This window comes from Bos taurus, chromosome 19, assembly GCF_002263795.3.
Source record: "Bos taurus isolate L1 Dominette 01449 registration number 42190680 breed Hereford chromosome 19, ARS-UCD2.0, whole genome shotgun sequence".
NCBI lineage: Eukaryota > Metazoa > Chordata > Mammalia > Artiodactyla > Bovidae > Bos > Bos taurus.
This window is the reverse complement of record NC_037346.1, coordinates 23,616,541-23,640,158: the sequence shown is the minus strand read 5'-3', so window position 1 is coordinate 23,640,158 and position 23,618 is coordinate 23,616,541. Positions and strand designations below refer to the sequence as shown.

The 23,618-nt window shown below is 51.4% G+C and overlaps 1 protein-coding gene across 4 annotated transcripts; it reads left to right on the top strand.

Annotated features, from left to right (window-relative positions):
* On the top strand, positions 1-23,618 carry CCDC92B (coiled-coil domain containing 92B). Of its 4 annotated transcripts, none has more exons than XM_024980706.2 (5): positions 1-192; positions 11,959-12,111; positions 16,725-16,772; positions 19,751-20,342; positions 21,498-23,618. In XM_024980706.2, the coding sequence occupies exons 2-5, from the start codon at positions 11,982-11,984 to the stop codon at positions 21,694-21,696; spliced, it is 969 nt and encodes a 322-aa protein (XP_024836474.2). In that variant the 5' UTR covers positions 1-192; positions 11,959-11,981; the 3' UTR covers positions 21,697-23,618. The 4 variants fall into 4 exon arrangements, with proteins under 4 accessions (XP_024836474.2, XP_059734446.1, XP_059734444.1 ...); XM_059878462.1 differs by lacking the exons at positions 1-192; positions 11,959-12,111 and adding exons at positions 14,943-16,064; positions 16,204-16,314; XM_059878461.1 differs by lacking the exons at positions 1-192; positions 11,959-12,111 and adding an exon at positions 13,352-14,913.

The following is a 23,618-nucleotide window of genomic DNA, read 5'->3' as shown; positions in this document are numbered from 1 at the left end:
TCGGCGCCCGGGAGCCCCCCGGAGCCCGGGCCCGATCGCCCGGCAGCCTCGCAGTAGCTGATGGCGCCACAGCTCCGGCGGGCGCTGCGGAAACCCGGGCGCAGCTAGCGCGGGGAAGAAGAGCGCCTCCCCCGACACAGCCTGGCCCGGACTCGGGGCCCCGCTGGCCCGTCGCTCCCTCAGGTCCCGAAGGTGAGGAGGCCGGGGGGCGTAGGGAGTGGGCGCCCGGGTGGGGAACCGCACGACCCGGGCTCCTGCTCCCCCGGGAGGGCGGGCGCTGGGCTGCGCACCGCAGCGCGGGAGGCGGACAGGACCCGCGGGCTGCTGGCAGAAGTTGTCCTCCGCCGCCCAGACTCCGACCCTTCCTGGCCCTGGCGAAGAGTCCACAGCGGCCCGAGGTGGAGCCACAGCCACCTCCTGCCCTCTGCCACCGCACACATCTCTCTTTCCGCCTGCCTTCCCCTGTCCTCCCTGGGTACCTCTCTTCCCCGTCCTCCTTAGTCTCCACATCCCCCCACTGCCTTCGCTGGGAGTCATATGCGAGGTATAAGCAGGGCAGAACATTAAGACTGAGGGGGTGGGGGCTCCAGTTTCCCCAGGCATTCCACTCCCCGTGTCCCTGGATCTTCAGCTCCACCGAGGTTGGGGCTCCAGGGATCTTCAGTGGAGAGAGGAGCCATAGCCTAGAGGTTTGCGGGGAGGAAGGGCCCCGGACTGGGGAAGACCATAGGACCTCCACCCCGGAACTGTGGCTCCACAACTGGCCAAGTGACCCCCACCCTGCAGAGAGTCCCAGACATTTGTCAAGGGCTGACTTTTTGTTCCCAAGGCAAGTCCCCAGGAGAGCCAAGGACTTGGGGGGAGGGGGAGTAATTATTTTTTAATACGTGTACTGCCTTGGCTTGGTGAAGCCCTGCCCTCAGGAAGCTTATGGCTTAGAGCAGAAGCCAGGTTTGCACATGCACAGGAGCACACACACACACACACAGTAAAGTGTGATACAAGGCAAAATACCTGGGAACATAAGGAAGGAGAGCCAGCCTGGTGTGGTGGGCCAGGGAAGGCTCCATGGGAAAGGTAGCACTTGAGCAGGGCCCTGAAGGATGGGTCAGGTTTCAAGAGGCAGCAACAGGGTGGGCTATAGTGAGGGGATGTCCATGGCTAGCAGTAAGAGGTAGAATCTGAAAGAAGAGTTCAGACTGCAAATGTGGACTGTGTTTAGATTGTGAAGGGTCTTAAATGCCAGAGTGAACCCCCAGTGGGGTGCTTCCAGTTACCAGGCACCGTAGTTGTATATTTTGAGCAAACTGCTTAACTTCTCTGAGCCTCAGCTTCCTCATCTATGGAGGGAATATACTAATAGAACCTTCAGTGCAGGGTTGCTGTAAAGATCAGTGAGTTATTACGGAGTTCGGGTTAGGACTTAGTCCTGTCACTGCTGAGGGCCTCGGTTCAATCCCTGTTCCGGGAACTAAGATTCTGCAAGCTGGCTGGTACAGCCAAAAGAAAAAAAAAAAAAAAGATAAATAAGTTAATATTCATAAAATAAAATAAGAGCAGTGTCACCCATTTTTTGTTATTATATAGGTATTATTACCTATGCACTGATTTTTTTTTTTTCAACTTAGCCACATGGCTTGCATGGCTCCTTGACTGGAGAGCAAACCCAGGCCCTTTCCAGTGGAAACTCAGAGTCCTAAACGGTGGACACCAGGGAATTCCCCTGATGATTATTATAATAAATATTGTTATCTGTGTATCCATGTCTGAGAAAGATTTCTTGAGTTCCTGCTCTCCTTCCTACTCCAAACCTAAGAGTTAGGTAGTGAAGAGGAATGATAGCCAAGAAAAATAAAGAACATACTAATTCATTTATTTATCCATATATTACCATGGCTATCTTATCTAATATACCTGCCTGGACTATAAGAATGATAAACATAGTTTAACATTCTCCTCAGTTGGAAAGATCCCCTGGAGAAGGGAATGGCAACCCACTTCAGTATGCTTGCCTAGAGAATTCTATGGACAGAGGAGCCTGGCGGGCTACAATCCATGGGTTTGCAGAGAGTTGCACATGACTGAGCAACTAACACGAAACAAGAATGCATACTTAAAGAATCTGAACAAAATACAGGTATTTGAGTGTTCAGAACAAGTACAAGGATATGTGTTGACTCAATAAATATTTTCAGTCCCAAAGAGAAACCCCAAGTATGAAATTGAAACTGGGTCAAGAGAAACAGTCAGGGGCTGCAGCGTGGCAGACAACACAAACTCCATGTAAGCAGAAAGCAAGAGGCTTCAATTCTGGTTCATCTCCCAGCCATGGTGTCTGCCTGAGAGAGAGATGGGGGCAGCAGAGACCAAGGGAAGCAGGTCTAAGGAAAGGAGGAAGTCAGCTGCTCAAGGAAGAATTGGGCTGTATAAGTGGTCTTCAAACTTTTGGTTAGTGGAGGCCCTTTCTCCAATGAATTTGTATGCACAAGCCCATCATATAGAGAGGAATAAATACAGCAAAGCTTCCAGTCCTGTCTTCTGCCCTCAAACCTCTTGGCAACATCTGAGATCCCTTTACAGAACTCAGGTTCTATGGAGCAAATTGAAAAACACTGTTTGAGATGATTCTTTGAGCCCTGAGTGCTATGATTCTGTACTTTCTGTGGTTCTTTCAACTCAACAAGCTCTAAGAACTGGAGAGGAGCGAGAACTACAGTTTCTTCCTTGTCCAGTCTGTGGTAGGCAGATAGCTGAAGAAGGAAGGGATACCCATAAGCTCCGCAAAGGTAAGCAGGAAATGAACTCATTTTCAGAGATCAGGAGCCCTGGCCTTAGAAAGTTAGAATTGTGCCAAGGTCACAGAGTTCCTGGGCCTCAGACTTTGTTGATGGTTGGGGACCTGAGAGATTTCTCCTACCAACTTCACCAAGAGGGAAAAATATTTGTAACTTTCAAACAGAGAAGCATGTCAAAAATACTTGGAATCTGGTGGCTCAGATGGTAAAGAATCTGCCTGCAATGTAGGAGACCTTGGGTTCAATTCCTGGGTTGTGAAGATCTTCTGGAGAAGGGAATGGCAATCCACTCCAGATTCTTGCCTGGAGAATTCCATGGACAGAGGAGCCTGGCGGGCTACAGTCCATAGGGTTGCAAAGAGTCGGACACAACTGAGCAACTAACACTTTCACTTTTTTGGCAGCCCAGTGGTTAAGACTCCATGCTTCCAGTGCAGGGGATACGGGTTCAATCCCTGGTCAGGGAACTAAGATCCTGCATCCTACATGATGTGGCCAAAAAAACAGTTTTTCTTAATACAGTACTTGGAGTTAACTCTATAAATTATGAATCTTGTATTACAGATTCGTTTTTATTCTTGATGACAATTCTTAAAAATGAACTTTTTTTTTTAATCAAACTAGAAAATTCAAAGAAAACTAGGTGCACTAGGAGAAGGTGGGCGGGAGAAGGTGGGCAGAAGAAACAATGCAGGCCCTGAGGTGGTCAGGATGGTGGGCAGACGCCAGGGACCCTTCTCACCAAGCACTTTAATCTGGGAGTTTGAGCATCTCAGGCTGGGTGTGGGGAGAAGATGGCACTGAGAACTCTAACCCGTCATCTGCCACCACTGGCCTGGACCAAGTCCTCAGGCAAGAGCATCTTCTGAAACCTGGAGCTTCCAGCACTGCGTATCTTTGCAAAAATCTGACATTTTCCTGGCTTGGGCCTTCTGAAGCGCCTGTGATTCCCCAGCAACACAGCAATCTGTGTCGTCCCTGGTTCCTCCTTCCTCACCCTATCCTCCGCCCTCCCCCAAACAAACTAAACAATCACGTCTAAGAAAGAATATTTGCCAAGATCGTTTGTGACCCAAATATCTGCCCTGAGAAGAACAGCCTACCTGGTTGGAAGCAAACACTCAAGTCCTTCTGGGAAGGTGCAGAAACAGCTGGCTGGTTCAGTCTCTCACCGTGGCCAGGGTCTGCTCTCCAGGGCTGTGTGGAGAGGGCTTTACCCTCCAGAAATATTTGCATTTCAGCATCAGGGAACAGACATTTTTCTCTCTTCATCCTAAGCATAGGTCCCCACACCTTCATCTTCCAAGTGCATGACAGTAGAGAGACAGATGCAAGAAAAGCAGGAACCCCCCCCAAAACACACACACACACACACACGCACACATACGTGCACTCCTAGAGGCATGCACGCAGGTTCAGGTATATGTACAGACACAGAGGCACACACATCACAGCATAGATATACAATAGCACAAACATAGTTCACCTGTTTCTCACCAGTTATGCACCCGATTACTGACTGTCTGACATCTATTTGTCCTTGTTTGAGGTCTCCTGAGCATGTCAAATCTAACATGTCTCGGGCTGGAACCTACCTTTTCTGTAAATCTGCTTCTCTATCAGTCTGTCCCAGCCCCACAAATTCACTCACTCATGGATTCTATGTATACTTACTGCTACTGCTACTACTGCTAAGTCACTTCAGTTGTGTCCGACTCTGTGCGACCCCATAGATGGCAGACCACCAGGCTCCCCCCTCCCTGGGATTCTCCAGGCAAGAACACTGGAGTGGGTTGCCATTTCCTTCTCCAATGCATGAAAGTGAAAAGTGAAAGTGAAGTTGCTCAGTCGTGTCCGACCCTCAGCGAGCCCATGGACTGCAGCCTTCCAGGCTCCTCCGTCCATGGGATTTTCCAGGCAAGAGTACTGGAGTGGGGTGCCATTGTCTTCTCCGTAGCTCCTATTTGCCAGAGTCTATGCCAGGTATTAGGGAACAGGAAGAAACAAAACAGTCCTTCATCTTATATTGCCAACAATCTGGCCGGGGAAACAGATAATAAGCAAAAATGTGATATATTCATGTGATGGTAAGTTCATGAGAAAAAAAAAATAGGGAATGGAGAATGACAGCGGATTCTGTTTGCTTGTTTGTTTGGGCAGCAACACACAACTTGTGGGATCTTAGTTCCCCCATCAGGGCTCAAACTTGGACCCTAGCAGTGCAAGTGTGGAGTCCTAACCACTGGACCGCCAGGGAATTCCCAATGGTTCTATTATATATATAAACGCGATATCATTTTATTTTCCTTTTTTTTTTTTTTTTTTGACTGTGCCACTCCCTATGGGAGATCCTAATTCCCTAATCAACAATCGAACCCACACCCACTGCAGTGGAAGCTGAGTCTTAACCACTGAACCACAAAGGAAAGTGAAGTCCCTCAGTCGTGTCCGACTCTTTGCGACCCCGTGGACTGTAGCCCACCAGGCTCCTCCGTCCATGGGATTCTCCAGGCAAGAATACTGGAGTGGGTTGCCATTTCCTTCTCCAGGGGATCTTCCCAACCCAGGGATCAAACCTAGGTCTCCCGCATTGCAGGCAGACGCTTTAACCTCTGAGCTACCAGGGAAGCCCAAGGCTTCCCTGACCGGAAACGAACCCAGGCCACGGCGGTGAGAGCGCCGAATCCTAAACACTAGACCACCAGGGAGCAACAGTTCTGTCTTAAATCAGGTAATCAGAGATGTGGTTCAGCAGTAAAGAATCCACCAGCCAATGCAGGAGACCAGAGTTCAATCCCTGGGTCGGGAAGATCTTCTGGAGAAGGAAATAGCAACCCATTCCAGTATTCTTGCCTGGGAAATCCCATGGACAGAGGAGCCTGGCAGACTACAGCCCATGGGGTCACAAAGAGTCCAACATAACTGAAGAACGAAACAACAACAAATCGGAAGAGGGCCCTGAACTAGAGTCCTGAATGCAGGGAAGGAATGTGCCCTGCGGATATCCTGGAGAAGCACCTTTCTGGAAGAGGGGACAGCACTGACAAAGTCCCTAAGGCTAGAGTGTGGTGGGCAAGTTGGATAAAAAGGAAGGAAGCTAAAGTGACTGGGGTAGAGCCAGCAACTGAACAGTGCGAGATGAGGGCAAACAGAGCCAGAGGTGACTGGGTTTCAGAAGAACTTTGGGTTTGGTTTTAAGTGAGATGGGAGGGTTTTGGTTGAGGTCAGAGAGATGTCATCAGATTCGCTGAAGGAGGCCATTGCAGGGGTATACCAGAGGGATGGTGGGATTCTCTGGTAGCTCAGCTGGTAAAGAATCCGCCTGCAATGCAGGAGACCCCGGTTCAATTCCTGAGTCAGAAAGATTCCCTGGAGAAGGGATAGGCTACGCACTCCAGTATTCTTGGGCTTCCCTGGTGCCTCAGCTGGTAGAGAATCTGCCTGCAGCACAGGAGACCTGGGTTTGATCCCTGGGTTGGGAAGATCCCCTGGAGGAGGGAAGAGCTACCCACTCCAGTATTCTGGCCTGGACAATTACATAGACTGTATAGTCCATGGGGTCACAAAGAGTCGGACACGACTGAGCAGCTTTCACCAGAGGGATGGCAGGGATGGAGACAGTGAGACTTGACTGGATTTAGGATTTTTTTTAATATGTGTATAGGTATTTATTTGTATGTATGGAGTGTGTGTGTGTGTGTTAGTCACTCAGTCATGTCCAACTCTCGGTGGCCCCATGGACTGTAGCCCACCAGACTCCTCTGTCCGTGGCATTCTCTAGGCAAGAGTACTGGAGTGGGTTGTCAATTCCCTTCTCCAGGGGATCTTCCTGACTCAGGGATCAAACCTGGGTTTCCTGCATTGCAGGTGATTCTTTACCATCTGAGCCTCCAGGGAAGCCCATATGTGTGTATGTATGGAAAAGACTTTGATGCTGGGAAAGACTGAAGGCAAAAGGAGAAGAGGGCAGCAAAGGATGAGATGGTTAGATAGCACCACCCACTCAATGGACATGAATCTGAGCAAACTTCAGGAAATAGTGAAGGACAGGGGAGCCTGACGTGCTGCAGTCCATGGGGTCATAAAGAGTCGGATACAACTTAGGGACTGAACAACAGTGCCCAGTCGCTTCAATCATGTCCAACTCTTTGTGACCCCATGGACTGTAGCCTGCCAGGCTGCTCTGTTCATGGGATTCTCTAGGCAAGAATACTAGAGTGGGTTGCCATGCCCTTCTCCAGGGAATCTTCTCAACCCAGGGATTGAACCCGCATCTCTTGTGTCTCTTGCATTGCAGGCAGATTATTTACCCACTGAGCCACCTGGGAAGCCTCAAACAACAACAAATGTATTTATTTATTGATTTGACTGCCCCAGGTCTTAGTTTCAGCTTGCAAACTTTTGGTTGGGGCATATGGGATCTAGTTCCCTGACCAGGGATCGAACCTGGACCCCCTGCATTGGGAGCATGGAGGCTTAGCCACTGGACCACAAGGGAAGTCCTTAGGGTTTTTTTTTTTTTTTAAGGTAGAGATAACAGGATTTGCAAACAAGTTGGCTGTAAAGTATAAGAAAGGAATCAAAGATGACTCCTAGGTTTTTGGCCTGACCAACTGAGTTCCCTCTATCAAGATGGCAATCACCTGGTCAGAGCAGACTTGGAGGAGAAATCCTAAGAGTTCAGTATTGAGACTTGAGGAATGGTCTTGAGAGTATTGAGAGTTAAGTCTGAGGGACCTATTAGACACCTAAGTGGTGGTGTTAAGAAGTTAATGGTGGTGTTAATTTGGGGGTCAGCATATAAATATTGGGTTGGCCATAATATTTCATTCTTTTTTTTTACTCAGTTCATTTGGATTCTTAGTAAGATGCTATGGAAAAACCTGAACAACCTTTTTGGCCAATCCAATAGCATTTACAGCCATGGGATTGAATGAGGTCATGGAGGGAGTGATTATAGAAGAGGTCCAGTGGGAAAGATGAAGAAATAGGAAGGATCCAGTAAATGTGCCTTCATACTTGAGTTTCCCAGACTGGAAAGCTGGGAGACATCCTAGACGACGTCCCTTTCCCCATGAGCATGATCTAATACAGCCTATTCCGTCTTCCTGCCAGTTCTACCCCCAGAATACACCTGGACCTTCTCTCCACCTCTGCCTCCATCATTAGGTCCAGGCCTGCATCATCTCTCACCTTGGTAACTGCTCCATTTCCCAGTCTGTTCGTTCTGCCCCCTCTAATCTGCCCTCCAATGATCTTTTTTTTTTTTCCAATGATCTTTTAAAAACACAAATCATATCATGTTCATTTCTTGCTTAAAGTCCTTTAATAGATTCCCAATTCATTTAACATTAATCCACAACTCTTAACATAGTTTACAAGTCCTTGGGAGATCTTTCACTTGCGAAACCTCACTTCCTGCGACTCTCACCTAATACTTTACACTTCAAATTTCACCACCAGTGGCCATGTCTCCATTGCTCAAGACCACATAAAACACTTAAACACAAAGCTTGGGGACTTCTCCAGTGTGGTCCAGTGGCTAAGACTCCTTATTCCCAATGCAGGGGGACTGGGTTCAATCCCTGGTCAAGGAACTAGATCCCACATGTTGCAACTGAGTTTTCATGCCTCAACTAAAGATCCCGCATGCCACGACTGACCAAGCACAGCCAAATAAATAAATCAACTTAAAAAAAAAAAGCTTGGCATATAATAGGCACTCAATAAATGTAAGCTATCATGATTATTCTACCTCTGGGCTTTACAGATGCTGTTCCCTGTTTGAGATGCTCTTTCCTTTACCCTTCTAACTCCTCCTCCTCCTTCAAGTCTGTATTAGTGTTTATTGCTGCATCAATTTATTATCTCACAGTTTCCAGTGATGGGAAGCCTGGCACATTCTACTTGTGTTCCATTCAGGGTCTCCCAAGCCTGAAATCAAGGTGGGCCTGCATCCTTCTCTGAAGACTCATCTAACAAAAGATCTGCTTCCAAGATCCTATTGGTTGTTGGCAGAATTTGCTTCTTTGTAGCTGTAGGACTGGAGTCTCCATTTTCTTGCTAACTGTCAATCAGGGACCGTCCTCAGCAACTAGAAGCCTCGCTCAGGTCCTGCTGTGGCTTCCTCCACAGGCTCTCTCACAGCTGGGCAGTTTTTCCCTTCTAGTGTGCATGCCTGCTCAGTCACTCACTTGTGTCCGACTCTTTGTGACCCCATGGACTCCGCTGTCCATGGAATTTTTCAGGCAAGCATACTGGAGTGGGTTGCCACTTCCTAATCCAGATCTTCCCCACCTAGGGATTGAACCTGTGTCTCTTGCATCTCCTGCATTGGCAGTAGGATTCTTTACCTCTGAGCCACCTGGGAAGCCTTTCCTGCTTCTAGGCCAGCAGCCAAATATCCTTCAGGCTTCAGATCTCTTCCTACAGCAAGAGCCCTTTGAACCTGCCTCACCCAGAATAATCTGATTTTTTTTTTAACTCAAAGTCAACTGATTGGAGATCTCTGTAAAATTACATCTGTAAAATCCTTCACCTTTGCCATATAACCTAATCACGAGAGTGAAACCCGTCATAGTCACAATCCCACCCACACCCAAGGAATGGGGATAAGATAGGAGATTGTGTCTTCCAGGGGCTGGGATCTTGGGGACCATCTTGGAATCCTTCTTGCCACAAAGTCTCAGCCTAAAATCATTTCTACAAGGAGACCTTCCCTGACTCCTAATTTAAACTAGGTCCCACTTTATATTCTTACACATTACTCTGCAGATTTCTTTCATGGCTCTTATAGGTTGTCATTTTTTTTTGTATTGTTTGTATTGTTTGTTTAATATTTATTTATTGGGCTGCATTGGGTCTTAGTTGTAGCAGGCAGGAACTTCAGTGCATCATACGGGATCTTTCACTGCAGTGCACAGACTCTGTGGGCTTAGTTGGTCCTTGGCATGTGGATCTTAAGTTCCCCGACCAGGGATCAAAGCTGTATCCTTGCCATTGCAAGGCAGATTCTTAACCACTGGACCACCAGGGAAGTCCTTATTGTTTGTTGAATGCACCTATTTATTTGTTTGATTCTCTCCTCTTCACCCTGTGAGCTCCATGAGAATAGAAAGCAGGAATATTGCTTTGTTCATCACTGTGTCCCTGTACCCAGCACAGTGGTTGGTAATGTTAGATCACTGAATGAACGCAGGATGAGCAAATGGCAAATGTGGGCAGGGATTAACCTCCTCACACGTTAGACAGAGAGGAAAAGGGATGAAGCGTTGATTGAGCCGGGTCCTCTGCTACATGCTCTATAATTTCTTTTTTCATTTAACCCTCACAATCATCCCAGGACTGTTACTATGAGTAGCCTCATCTTATAGAAAGGGAAAGCAAGGTTCAGAGAGGTTAACTTTCTTGCCCAAAGATACACAGCAGGGAACCGAAAGATCTAGGATTCAAACCCAGGACTGTTTTTGGTGTAAATACTGGGAAACTGCTTTGGATTCAAAAGACTTGGCTGGAGAACTGAATCTGCTGTCCCTCACTGGCCGTGCGAACTGGCACAAGTCGCTTCCCTTCTGAGCCTGCATCTTTGTGAAACGGAGGTGGTGGTGCCCACTGAAGAGCGGTTGGCAGAAGTAAATTCATGTGCATGATGCTCCCTAAACATAGCAGAGCGGACAGTAAATGTAACCAGTGATTCCCACAAACCAAAGAACGCCCCCACCCAGCTTTCATGAAAGCTCACTTGGTTGGATTGGGAAAGCCTTGGAGGTACAAGGACAGGGGGCCCCAAGAGAGGAACCTGTGAATGTGAGGTTCCCATTTTTCAGTCCTCCTGGCTGTGCTTCTACCAAGGACAAGCTGGATTTGCAGAGGCTTACCAGCAATTCTGTATGAAGGAACCATTGCTGAACAGAACAATCCATCAGCTGGTTTTCTTCTCCCCTGGCCAGGCATTCCTAGGGCAGGTGGAGGAAAGGCCGCCACAAGCTTTGGGAGTCCCTGGCAGAGGAGGCATGAGCTCTGAGACCTGGACGTCAGAGGTCTGAGCTTCCGCTGCCCTCTGCCTCCTGTTTTTGCCCTCTGCCTATGCTTTCCCAAGACGCTGATCATCCCAGAAGAGACTCATGGGGAAATGGGGCAGGGTCAGAAGAGGGAGCGCTGGAGAGCCAGGCCATCATTAGGATTCGGGGATGTAAGTCTTCCTTTCCCATCAGAGTGTCAGAGCTTCCACCATGGATCTACGCCTTGGGTCTCCTATCACCCTCCCCCACTCCCCTTGGGAAAAGGGCTTCTACTACTTGCCTTCAGCCCGCAGAATTAGTGCTAGTGAAACATTCATCAGACCTTCTTCCTCTGTGACCTAGAAGAGCCCAGAGCCCTGGGTTGAGGTTAAGTCAAAGAAATGGAATTGAATTGGAGGAGGGTTGTGCTGTAACCATCAAGTGCGTACTCAGTCACTCAGTCGTGTCCAACTCTTGGCAACCCCATGGACTGTAGTCCACCAGGCTCCTCTGTCCATGGGATTTTCCAGGCAAGATACTAGACTGGGTTGCCGTTTCCTCCTCCAGGGGATTGTCCTGACCCGGGGATTGAACCCGCATCTCCTTCATTAGTAGATAGGTTCTTTACCACTGAGTCACCTGGTAAGCCCTCTAACCATCAGTCCTGCCAACTGATGGTTGCCCTTGAACAACCATCAAGGGCAGAGCTGGAGAGGGTTCAGGAATCACCCTCTCTACAATCCCCTAATTTTACCCAAGAGAAAACCAAGAGCCTAGAGAAGGGGAGGGCTTGCCCGAAGTCACACAGCTGGTTAAGAAGCAGACTAGAACCCAATCTCTGTCTCTCTTTACTGACTTTGCTGCTCCGTTCCTTTTCCTTGCTGAGATATAGAAGAGGCTAAAGTTTCATGGGGGCAAGGAACTAAAGTCGTTCCCTCTGAGCCTCTGGTTCTTCATCTGTTGAATGGGAATAATGATACTTCCTGCCAACACACCCACTTGCTTCAGATGTTTCAGTGGGTAAATACAGGGGACATGACTTCAGGGCCAGAATCCTCTACCTGGTACAGCAGGACCCCAGATTGAAGATCACTGAAAGGATCTGAAGGTGGACAGGGTGGATGGGCCCGGAAAATGTGGGTTCACCTTGTTATCCTCCCCAGGTGGGGCCCAGGCCTGGGTTGCCATGGATACCGTGTCCCTGGAGCATCAGATCCAGAGCGTGCAACGCCACATCAGCTTCCTGAAAAAAGAGCAGATGGCCCTGCTGCGAGACCTGCACCTGGAGATCCTGAGGCTGCAGAAACGCTGCTCGGGTGAGGCCTGGAGGGATGCTGGGGGGCGACTGTCAGCAGCAGCACTGTCTCTGATGGGGTGTCCGCCCTCAGCCTCCCTAAGCCAGGCAGGTGTTCATCACCCCTTTCTCTTGGTGAAGAAATTGAGTCTTGGGGAAGTGAGACACATGGAACGTTCAAGCACCTCCCAGCCCTAAAAAGCCCTCAGTCTTGGACTTCCCTGGTGGTTCAGTGGTTAAGACTTCATGCTTCCATCACAAGGGCCGCGGGTTCGATCCCTAGTCGGGGAACTAAGATCCCACGTGTTGTGTGTCATGATCAATAAATAAATTTATTAAAAGAGATACACAAAAAATAAAGAGAGCTGACAGTTCATAGGCAGGTCCATGCTCAGCTTGAGGTATAAGTGATGAGGCCAAGTATCCCACACTGTCCCAAGGAGTAAGCACTTCCTCTCCCTGAGGGCTGAGTAAGATTTAGACATGCTGAGATATTATGGGGCAATGAGAATGGAGAAAACTTTGCAAAGGAACAGCATGGCAACATCCAGAAGGTAGTAAGTCAAAAGTTCATGAAAAGTTCTATTTGACCGGATTACCCTCTACTTAAAGCTGATGGGAAATATGGCTGGAGCCAGAACATGGAAGACCTTGACCAATATCAGGATGGCTAAGAAGTTTGGCCTGTCCTCCTGGGTAGTAGGGAGCCACTGAAGGTTCTTGAGCAACCTCACGCTACATTAAGAAACTCAATCCAGCAGTTGTATGGCAGATGAATTGGTGGGAGAGGGAGGCAGGGGTACTAGTGACAGGTCCAGGGGAGAGATAAAGGGGGATGGAAAGGGGAGGACCAGTGGGACACAGAGGGACCTGGCAATCAGTCAGATTTGTAAGCAGGACAGAGGGAGGCAACAGGGATGATGTAAACCTCATGCCTGACCTCAAGTCTCAGCTGCATGGCCGTCTCAGAGGAATGGCTCTGGCCCAAATGCTCACCCTTCATCTTCAAATGCAAGCCTTAGAGCCAGTGATTCAGTGTCTCAGCTGGAACAGCACAATCTCAACATTGTACAAATATGTAAACTGAGGCCCAGAGACAGAGAGTGAGCATCACAATGTATCAGAGTCAGGATTAGAACCTAGGGCTCCACATGCCCAGTCATGAAGCGTCTGTGGCTTTTTTTTTTCTGGACACACCACGCAGCTTATGGGATCTTAGTTCTCTGACCAGGAATCAAACCCTCGCCCCCTGCAGTGGAAAAACCGAGTCTTAACCACTGGACCACCAGGGAAGTCCCCTCTGCTGCTTTCCACTCATCCTCTCCCCAGCATACTCAGATTTCCACTTCCCTTCCCTCCCTTACTCATGGGAGTCTCCCCCTTCCCCAGAAAGAAACTGAGGCTCAAAGGGTTTTAGTGACCCGGCTGGCTTCTCAGTCTATGGCACGAGAAGCCACCAGTCCTGACTTTCAGCTACCACAGTCCCCTCTAGCTCCATATATGGGTTCAGTTCCCACCTGCCAAGACCAGACTTCTTGTCATCTCCCCCAAAGCCTGATAGGCAGCAGAGGCCAGCCCTTGGGGGCATGGATGTCCTACAGCGTCTCATTCCTGCCTGATGCCACTTTTTTACTGTAGTAATGACATTAAAGGGATATTGACATGAGTGAACCCTAAGACCCTGTAGCTGTTTCTCTAATTTCTTTTTGCTTCATAATAATTCTGAAGACCTGGGTCCTTCCACTCAGGATGCAGGCCAGGATCCCAAGAAAATAGGTTGCTGTTGTTCAGTCACCAAGTCATATCCAGCTCTTCACAACCCCATGGACAGCAACATGCCAGGCTTCCCTGTCCCTCACTATCTCCCGGAGTTTGCCCAAGTTCATGTCCATTGCATCAGTGATGCCATTCAACCATCTCATCCTCTGTAAGAAAGTGTAACAGGCAGGAACAGAGCACTCTCAGCCCCCACCCTCCTTCTCAGACAAGTATGGGCCTGCAGCCTCTTGGTTATTGATTAAGGAGATAAAAATAACTCTGGGCTGGCCTGGAGCAGCCACTCATGGGGCTGAAATGACTGAATAAGGCCCTTCCTCCAAGGGATGGAGGAGAGAGGGGGAGAGGAGAGAGGACAAAGGAGATGTTTTTAAAAAGAGATTAAAGAGGGATCCAGAGAGTACAAAAGGATAAGAGTGAGAAGGGGCTGGTATAGGAACCAGGAGGGCAGGGCTTAGGGAAGAACCTGCCCAAGAAGGGGTGATAATTCTAAATTAAAGGGGCTTGAGAGGTAGGTGGGTGTGTTCTGGTTGGGAAGGTAGCTTGGATGATAATAAGAGCTGACTCAGCTAGACTGAGCCCTGTATTTCTTTTCTCTTAGTAAAGAATCTGCCCGCAACGCCAGAGACCCAGATTCGATCCCTGGGTCAGGAAGATCCCCTGGAGGAGGAAATGGCAACCCACTCCAGTATTCTTGCCTGGAGAATCCCATGGACAAAGGAGCCTGGCGGGCTACAGTCCATGGGGTCACAAAGAGTCAGACACCACTGAGCGACGAACACTTTCATAGGTGAGAAGACTGAGGCACAGAGAGGTGTTGTCACTGGCCCGAGGTCCCACAGTGTGTCTGACCTCACAGTGTGTGTGCCTGCTAAGTCGCTTCAGTGGTGTCCAACTCTTTGTGACCTCATGGACTATAGCCCACCAGGCTCCTCTGTCCATGGGATTCTCCAGGCAAGAATACTGGAGTGGGTTGCCATGTCCTCCTCCAGGGATCTTCCAGACCTAGGGATCGAACCTGCGTCTCTTGCGTCACCTACATTAGCAGGCGAGTTCTTTACCACTAGCGCCGCCTGGAAAGCCGGTGCCCTCATGCATACTCATCTAAATCACCGGGACTCTGGTTGGAAAGGGAGCAGGGAGATTTGATGGATGAGGGAGTGGAGCCCAGCTACGATTCTGTCTCCCCTCCCCCAACTCTGGTGGTTAAAGGCTAAGGAGAAACAAGCCCACAGGCAGTTAGTGACAGAGCCAGAGTCCCTCGGGCTACTCTCCAAACCTAGTCCAGGGCCCCCCTGGGTTTACATCCCAGGGCCTTGGAGGAGGGGCCAGGTTGGCCCCAGGAAGCCCTGGGGGAGGTTCAGGCTCTGGTCACAGCAAAAGGCCCAGGCACTCCAGGCTCTCTGTCTCCTGGAAACAGTTGGCCTCCCCAGGGAAGGCACCTCTGGTAATGCCCCTGGTATCTAGAAGAGCCTGGTGAGGGCAGCGAGGAGGGGCAGGCGGAGGGCCCACAAGGTGAGTCTCTCTCTGTTGGTACTGCCAGACAGTGGACCCGGGGATCCGCTACTTCCCCCCACCCCCGCCTTCACATCTTCTCCCTTTGGGCACAGACTGCGTCCCTGCAGGTACACGCAGGTGTGCCCGAGAGGTGCCCTCCGTCACAGGCAGCTGCCCCTCCTGGGCTCCCTCCTGCTCCTCTCCCAGCCCTTGAGCCCTGATGGAGTTGGGATGCAGTGGGGTGGGGAGTGGGCTGGAAAAACAATCAGACTCAGCTGGCTGAGGGGCGGGGCATGCTGGGCTCAAAGGGATGGGAACTGGGGACAGGCGGAGGAGGAGACTGCTCCTGCACTAGTGCCCTTGAGGGGCCCCTTGGCTGCTCCCCACCCCCCTCCCCCGCCCCACCCGTATGCCCTCAGCACCAGGCTGAGAGCCACTCAGGCTTTGCTTCACTAGGTGGCTCTGTCCTTGAAGCTTCTCTCCCTCCTCCATGGAACGTGGCAAAACCGGGGCTTAGAAAGGGCAAGGCTTGGGTTTAGAAAAGAACCTGGGCACAGCAGTACTGGCTGTGAAACCAGTGAAACACACATGTGCTTTTGGTAAATAGCCACCACCCTGAATCCCCTTTTAGTGTCCCCAGGCAGCCCACCCAGGACTAACTCCAGCCTTCCCAGACTAACCAAACCACCAAAATAGTGGGAGGTAAGAAATGTCTGTTTGTTTTGTTTGAATTGGTGGGTCTGACTCTTTGCAACCCCGTGGACTGTAGCCCACCAGGCTCCTCTGTCCATGGGATTTCCCATGCAAGAATACTGGAGTAGGTTGCTATTTCCTTCTCCAGGGAATCGTCCTGACCCAGGGATCGAACTAAAGTCTTCCTGCATTGCAGGAAGATTCTTTACCAACTGTGCCAAGTCGGACCCTACCCGGACCCACCAATAGACACTGAAAGGTCTGTGCCCTGGACAGCAGGGGTCCTCCAGACTGGCTCTGATTGTTTGGCATGTTAAATATTTGTACACCACCTCTGGAAAGGGGCAAATACTTCCCCCACCACCAGCCCCAAAAGCAAGCCTCCGTCCCACAAGGGTTGAACTAATCTGCAAATTCAAGACATAGAACTTATATTGGAAAGATCTCTGGACTTAGAATCAGGCAGATCAGGTTCCGGTTGTGCCTCTGACACCTCTTTTTCATCTCTTTCCCTCTGGGCTGCATTAAAATAGGTATAGGGGGTGGTTTAGATGATTTCTGAGCATCCTTATTGCCAGTTTTACTGGGTTGTGAGTCTTAATCTCACACACATACTCTTTCTCTGTTTCTAACATACACACAACTGCCTTTTCTTATCTCCGCCCCCAGAACTGACCCATGACCTGGAGATGAGAGAGGCCCAATCGCACCAGCAAGGTAAGAGAACAATTGGTCACCATTTCCCCACCACTTAGGACCCAAGCCTTCTTCGTGCCCAGTTGAGACTTGGGGATAGCCTCACATGCCCACTCAGCCAGGTGACCTTGTGCAGTGAGCAACTGGCAGCACTGCACACGCCTGGCATCCCTGTCTCCATCCAAACTGGGAAAATGAAAGCAGGAAGGAGATGGTTTCCAGGAAGTCCATGTGCCTGACTTCATTCCTTTGTGACCCACCTCCCCAATCTTCCCATCCTTGTGCAAGTGATTCTCATGGTCAGTGTTCACACTCGCCAAGATGCTAAATGTCAAGATTCAACATGATGGCAATAGGAGGTCTTTGACTTCAAGGAACTTAGTCCAGAGGAGGAGAAAAGAGACAAGTGCACATTAGCAAATTCTTCATTTTACAGAAACAGGACTTCTTGTGAGTGTAGCAGTTCCACTAAGGTGTTTGTTTATAGATTATCCCTTCATCCATAAAATGGGGAGCAGTGTGGGGAGATAGCATTCAGTGAGTGTAGAGTTTCAGTTTTGCAAGAAGAAAAAATTCTAGAGATCTGTTGCACAACAATATGAGTATATTAATAGTACTTTAGAGCTAAAAATGGAAAAAGAAATGGCAACCCACCCCAGTATTCTTGCCTGAAAAATCCCATGGACAGAGTAGCCTGACGGGCTACAGTCCATGGGGTCTGAAAGAATTCGGACATGACTGACCGACCAAGCAGACACATCCTTAACCATTTTTAACACACAGTTAAAAATGGTTAAGATGGTAAACTTAGCTATTTAGTTTTTTGCCACAATTAATTTTTTCAAATGGGAGGGGTTGCATTGTTCAGATCTTAATCCCCAGGTTATATGATCTCTGAAAACTAGGTCTGGGTGTTCCCCATTGCCTTCCAGTATAAGCACATTACCTGACATGGAGAGGGACTCGGTAAATGCTTGATTTAAAATGAACCACAAAAGTAGTATTTCTTTGGCCAGAAGGGTTTTAAGAATGGACTTTTTGCCATATGGATGTGCTCCTTATAGATCAACAGCTACATGACCAAGAGTTAGGCACAGGAAAGACTAGAAGGTTAAAGTAGAATGTTAGAAGCCCTACAAATTACCTGCATGTTCATGCATAAAGATCTAAATACTTATGAACTTGAACTAATTCTTCCGATTATAAGTGGCAGTTGTGGGCAACCTCTTGGTGCCTAGCGCTTGGAGTAAGGGGAGGCACGTCTCCAGATATCAGGAAAGAACAGTTGTGTGACAGCAGTAGCTTTGGGGGCTCTCAGGTGGGTCACGGTAAAGAATCTGCCTGCCAGTTCAGGAGATGCAAGAGACACAGGTTTGATCCTTGTGTTGGGAAGATCCCCTGGAGAAGGAAATGACAACCCACTCCATTATTCTTGCCTGGAAAATCCCATGGACAGAGAAGCCTGGCAACTACGGTCCATGGGGTTGCAAGGAGTTGGACACGACTGAGCACGCATGCACAGTAGTAGCTTTTACTCTACCTACTGTTCTTCCTCTGAAATGGCTTTTGGGATCATCTGGACCCCTGTGCCTCGGGCTGTTGCTTTTTTTTTTTTTTTTTTTAATAAATATTACTTATTTATTTGGCAGCACCGGTGTTAGTTGCATGCAAGACTTTTTTATTTTTTTTTTAAGTTGCAGCATGCAGGATCTAGTTCTGTGAACAGGGATTGAACCCAGGCCCCCTGTATTAGGAGCGAAAGAGTCTTACCCACTGGACCACCAGGGAAGAGTCCCCAGTGTCCTGGTTTTTATTCTCTCTCTCACTGGGCCTAAGAACTATTTTTCTTTGTTCTCAGTTTCTATGAAAATCACTTGGGGATTTTCCTATCCCCTTTAGAGTCACCTTTTACCTTCCCTTGGTCACCTTTCGGCTACTGATATCCCCATACCCACTCAAGTGCGCCAGTCCTCGGATACGGTCCTGGCTGAGATGGAGCTTATGATTCAGGAGGCAGGAGTCCTCAACCCTGGGGGTGTATTAGAATCACCAGGGAAGATTTAAGAAGCACCAGTGTGCTGGTCCAACCTGGGGAGAGTCTGATTCAGTCCAAATTTGTTAGGGCCCAGGAAACTGTTTTTTAAAACTCTCTAGGGAATTCCCAGGTGGTACAGTGGTTAGGACTCTGTGCTCTCCCTACCAAGAGCCCAGGTTGGATCCCTGGTCAGGGAACTAAAATCTCACAAGCTACAGCTTCAAAGATCAAAATAAATAAAGCTTTCTGGATGTTTCCAGTGTACATCCAGGTTTGAAACCGAGTGCCATGGGTAAAGACAACAAACATGTAAACGCGTAATAAATGCTGTTTATGAAGGAAGCACAGCACACTGATTCCCCTTTCCGCTCACACTCCCAGCTCTTTCAGCCCCTTGTTCCTATGTGTCTCTCCTTCCCCAGGGCTTTTACACAAGCCCTTCCTTCCGTAGGAAGCACCCTTCTCTTCTCTGTTCACTACTTAATTCCCATTCATCTGTCAGATCCTAGCCTCGTCATTTCTCTGCTTAGAAGCCTTCTCCGATTAGGTCACAGTCTCCTGCGACAGTCGTGGTGTTGGCAGGTGTCACACACGCACCTACACATTCTTTTGTGATTATGTACCGTACATCCCCCACTGTGCTTACTGAGAGCTTCGTGAGGAATTATTCACCACCCTATCCGCAATCCCCAACACGACGCACAGAGTCAGGGCTCAACAAATTGTCGTGGAGTGAATAATTGGTCTGGGAAGGGGTTGCTCTTAAGGGCTGCGCGGAAGAGTTAGAGGCTCGGCCAAGCAGGAGGCAAGAGCTAGGAGGAGGAAAAAGGCAGGCGAAGGACTGAGCCCGAGCGCTGCGGGACCTGCAAACGGGGAGGTGCGGGGCTTCGCTCCGACGACTGGTGAGCGGCGCAGGTCCGGCCAGGCGAGGACTCTCACTCTCCCCTCCCTCTCCCCTGCCCAGAGCTGGCGTCCCGGGAGCTGGAGAGCAAGTGCCGCGCGCTGGAGTCGCAGCTGGCGGAGCGAGCAGCGGCCAACGCGGAGCTGCGGAGGGAGGTGGCGCAACGCGAGGCGCTGGTGTCGGCGCTGCGCTGCAGCCTGCGCACCGAGGAGCGCCGCTTCCTGGAGGAGCTGCGTCGCCGCAGCCACCGAGCCACCGTGCTGAGCACGGAGCTGCAGAAGCACACCGAGGCGGCCGCCTACCTCTCCTGCCAGCTGCATGCGGCGCGCCAGAAACTGCAGACTCCGCGCCCGGGGCCCGGCGCCGCCGCCGCCGCCACCGAGCCCCGGATCCGCCGGCGCGCACAGCGGGCCCGCCGCCCGCCCGCCGCCGAGGCCGCCGCGAAGGGCCCTGGCCGGGACTGGGCCGCCTGGGAGCGTGCGGCCGGCGTCCCGGACGACCTCGATGCCATGCCCGACCCCGCGCTCTTCCTCTACGCCCGGAGGCCCCAGCGGCCCGGCGGCCGCAGCCCGCGCCAGCCGCCTCCCCAGGAACCCCCGGACCAAGCCGGCTCGCCAGCCGCGCCCTGCCCGCCCAGTGCGCCCGCGGACCCGGAGTAGGCGCGGGGCGGGCGGGTGGGGAGCCGGGAAAGGCTGGCCCGGGTTTCGACTCAGCTCGGGCCGGGGCGGATAGGGTAGGGGCGGGTCCCTGGGGCCGAGAGAGCCAGTCCCTCCCCCAGGGAGCGGGCGGAGGCGGCCCCTGCTCCCCCGCGCGTTCCAGCCGCCCCCGCCTTTTGTATTTCCCGAGGCTTTGAGCTGTCGCTGCAGCTTTGAGCTCTCCTCTCCCGCCGGGGAGCTCCTCCGCCGGGCCCAGCGAAGGCACTTTTTTTTCCTTGAAGAGGACTCAGTACCGATCCTTATCTGGTCCCCACCCTGCCACTGGGAGGGGACGGGGCTGGAGTCACGCCCTGACCCAGGAAAGTGACAATCGTTTGGCCGTAGCGGGGAGGCCGGGCTGGCCTACGGAAAGGAACCAGAGTGGCCCTTAGGATCCTTAGGCCTTCCAGCTCCCCGCTGCGGCCTCCCCCAGACCTGCACGGCCGCCCTTCCCTCCCAGCCTGCCTCCGAGGGGCGGTTCGGGCTGGGGGCTAGAGGCTGGACCTTCTCCCCCACATCCCTACCCCCAACTGCTGATAGATCCCTACAGGTGAGCACGGAACACTTTAGAAGACGCCTCCCCCACAGCCTCTGGTGGGGGGAGTGTGGACTTACGGAAGTTTGAACTTCTGGAAATTAGCACCCATAGACCCTTAGAGAAGATTACATAATGGGTTTGGTGGCAGATAACTGTCTCCAATTCTCAGTTCTTCCCGGGTATGTAGACTCCAAGGACACGCCAGAGTCGGGCTGATGGAAGGTTAAAAACTGTTTTCAGGAGGTAGCTGGGAACCTGAAGGCTGCCCTGGGAGTTTCCCTAGTCCTGTTTATTGGTGCTAATTTTGCCCAGCTTCCTAATTAGCTGGTTGCACCCAGAGGCAGGAAGAGGGGCCCTGCTTCTTGGAAGTGGCAGCTGTTGATATAAGTTTGAGTGTGCTGGGGGCGGTGGGCTGGGGGATGGTGGGAACGCAGGTTAGGCCCCGGCCTCGCCCTCGCCAGGACTGCCCGCATCCTATCAGACCTGACAGCGGCGGGGTGTTCAGTGCCCTTTGTCTAGGTTGGGGAGTGGCAGACGAGAAGACTACTGCCCCACCTCCTAACGCGTTTCTCCCCAGCTCCCCCTCACGACCGAAGGCGGGAAGTGCAGCTCCAGTCCGGTTCGTTGCTCGCACCCGAGTCCAGCCTGGAAAGAAATCCCTAGAACCCTGTCGTCTCGTGCAATCCCTCTTTTGTTGGTCGTGCATCAAGTCCGAAGTGCCTGTGAGGTCTTCCAGGGGCCACCAAGGGAGGATATGGGGCAGCAAGAGGCCTTGACCTCACGCACGATGCCCCATCCCAGCAGGTCCTGACCCTCTGCCTGGGGCTGAGACTTCTGCTTGTTGCCCAGAGGTCTGGGAGGTCTCCAGCGGGTGATGAACCCTTTTCCCATCACGGCCCCATGAAGAAAAGGGGGAAAGATTCCCAATTACACCCCCTTTCACTGTATACATTAGAGGGAGCAGGACACCGGTGAGCATACAAACGTGCAGCCCCCTCCTAGCTCAGGACTGCTGAGACCACTGAGCAATAAGCAGGCCTGGTCTGTGTCTGCCACTGGGGCGCCCTGGGGACGAACAGTGCTGTCCAGTCTAAAGGGCCGCGGGAGTGGCCTAGGGTCCTTGCTCTGCCTGCTCCCACCTCTCCACTCCCCAGTCTCTGTGGTTGGACCTCTGCCCTCTATCTCCCCTCAGGTGTGGGTGACTCACGACCCCTTGACCCTTGGCCCACTGCCTTCCTTTTCAGAACATGTCCGAGGAGGCTTCTCTCTCTGCTCGGGGCTGTGCTCACTTGAAGGGGCCTAGGACCCTGGGAAGGAGGAGGGAAAGGGGGTCTTTCTGGAGGCGCCCACCCAAACCCTCATCTTCCACAACCATACTTTCGGGGTGAACTGGGTGACTTTGTGATGTCACTTCTCCTACAAAGATGATGAAGTACTCTATCCACCCACCCACCCGCTAAAAGCCATAGCTCCACCCAGCTGGCCTCCCCCAGCTCTATAGCAATAGGCCTCTTCCTCCTTCCTTCCTCTGTACCCGAGGAGCCTGGCTGGGGGCCACCACAACACCCCTGCCCCACCATCCTCCCTGGTGGCCTGCCTGCCTCTCCCCAAGTGATGCATCAGCACCTCCCCTGCTGTGGCTCTTCCAACAATCAGAGGTGACTCTTGTTCCTGAGCTACTTGGAGATTCCTGCCCCCCGCCCCCCATGAAAGGTCCGGAGTGCTGGGGTGGCTGACTCACTGACTCAGCTGAGGTGTGGGGGTGCCTGGGAAAGGAAATAACGCAACCATCCCTCCCCCCTCCACTCAGCAAGCTGGGGGAAGGTCCAAAGCAAATACAGGGTTCCAATTTTAACAGAAATGCCCCCTCCCCATCCCTCGCCTGGAAATAATAGATGAGAAGCTTTCCTCCTCCAGAACCCTCGGGGCGCCAAATAAAATGAATAAGACTGGGAGTCGGTGGTCTGCCCTTGGCCTCGGTGGCGGGGAACTCCCCAGCCTGGCCCTCAGCTTCTGGCCCTCCCACTCTCCCAGCCTGAGGGACCCACCCTGCCAAAGGAGAGACCCCCCTCCTCGAGCCCCTGACAAGTTTGGATGACTAGAAAGGACATTGCCTTCCCTCTCCCTGTCCCCCCTCCCACCTCTCCCCTCTTTGCTGCACGAATTCCACTGGGGGAGGGGTGTGTTGACACGGACACTCAGGGGCCCTAGCTGCAGCCAGGAGCTGCAGGTGGGGACTCCTCCCCATTCTGGAAGCCAGCCTGGGACCTGTGGGCAATACAGCCTGAGGCTTTGTGCCACTGTCCCCGCTCACAATGGCCTGCAGTTTGGGGCACCAGTCGGGCTGAAATGGGGTGGCCCTTCCCCAAAACAAGCAGCAGACTAGAGGTCCCCCTGATGGAGCAGAAGGAGGCCAAGAGGGTGTGGAGCAGCACCTCCTCTTTGTGTGGAGCCAGGATTCTCTAAGCAGTCTCACTGAGCGGCCGGCCTTGAGTAGGGGACCTGCAAGGCTTCAGAAACACCCGGCAGGAGCCCTGCAGGCACGGCAGAGGGATCCTGCTCCAAGTTCTCTGTTGGCTGCGCTTTTTAATCCAATGCTTTTCAGAGTGTATTCACTCACCTACAGAAATAGAGCCCTGTGCTTTAGGGGTGACTATCATATGCCTTATTCTTAATAAAATACCTGAAAAACACAGAA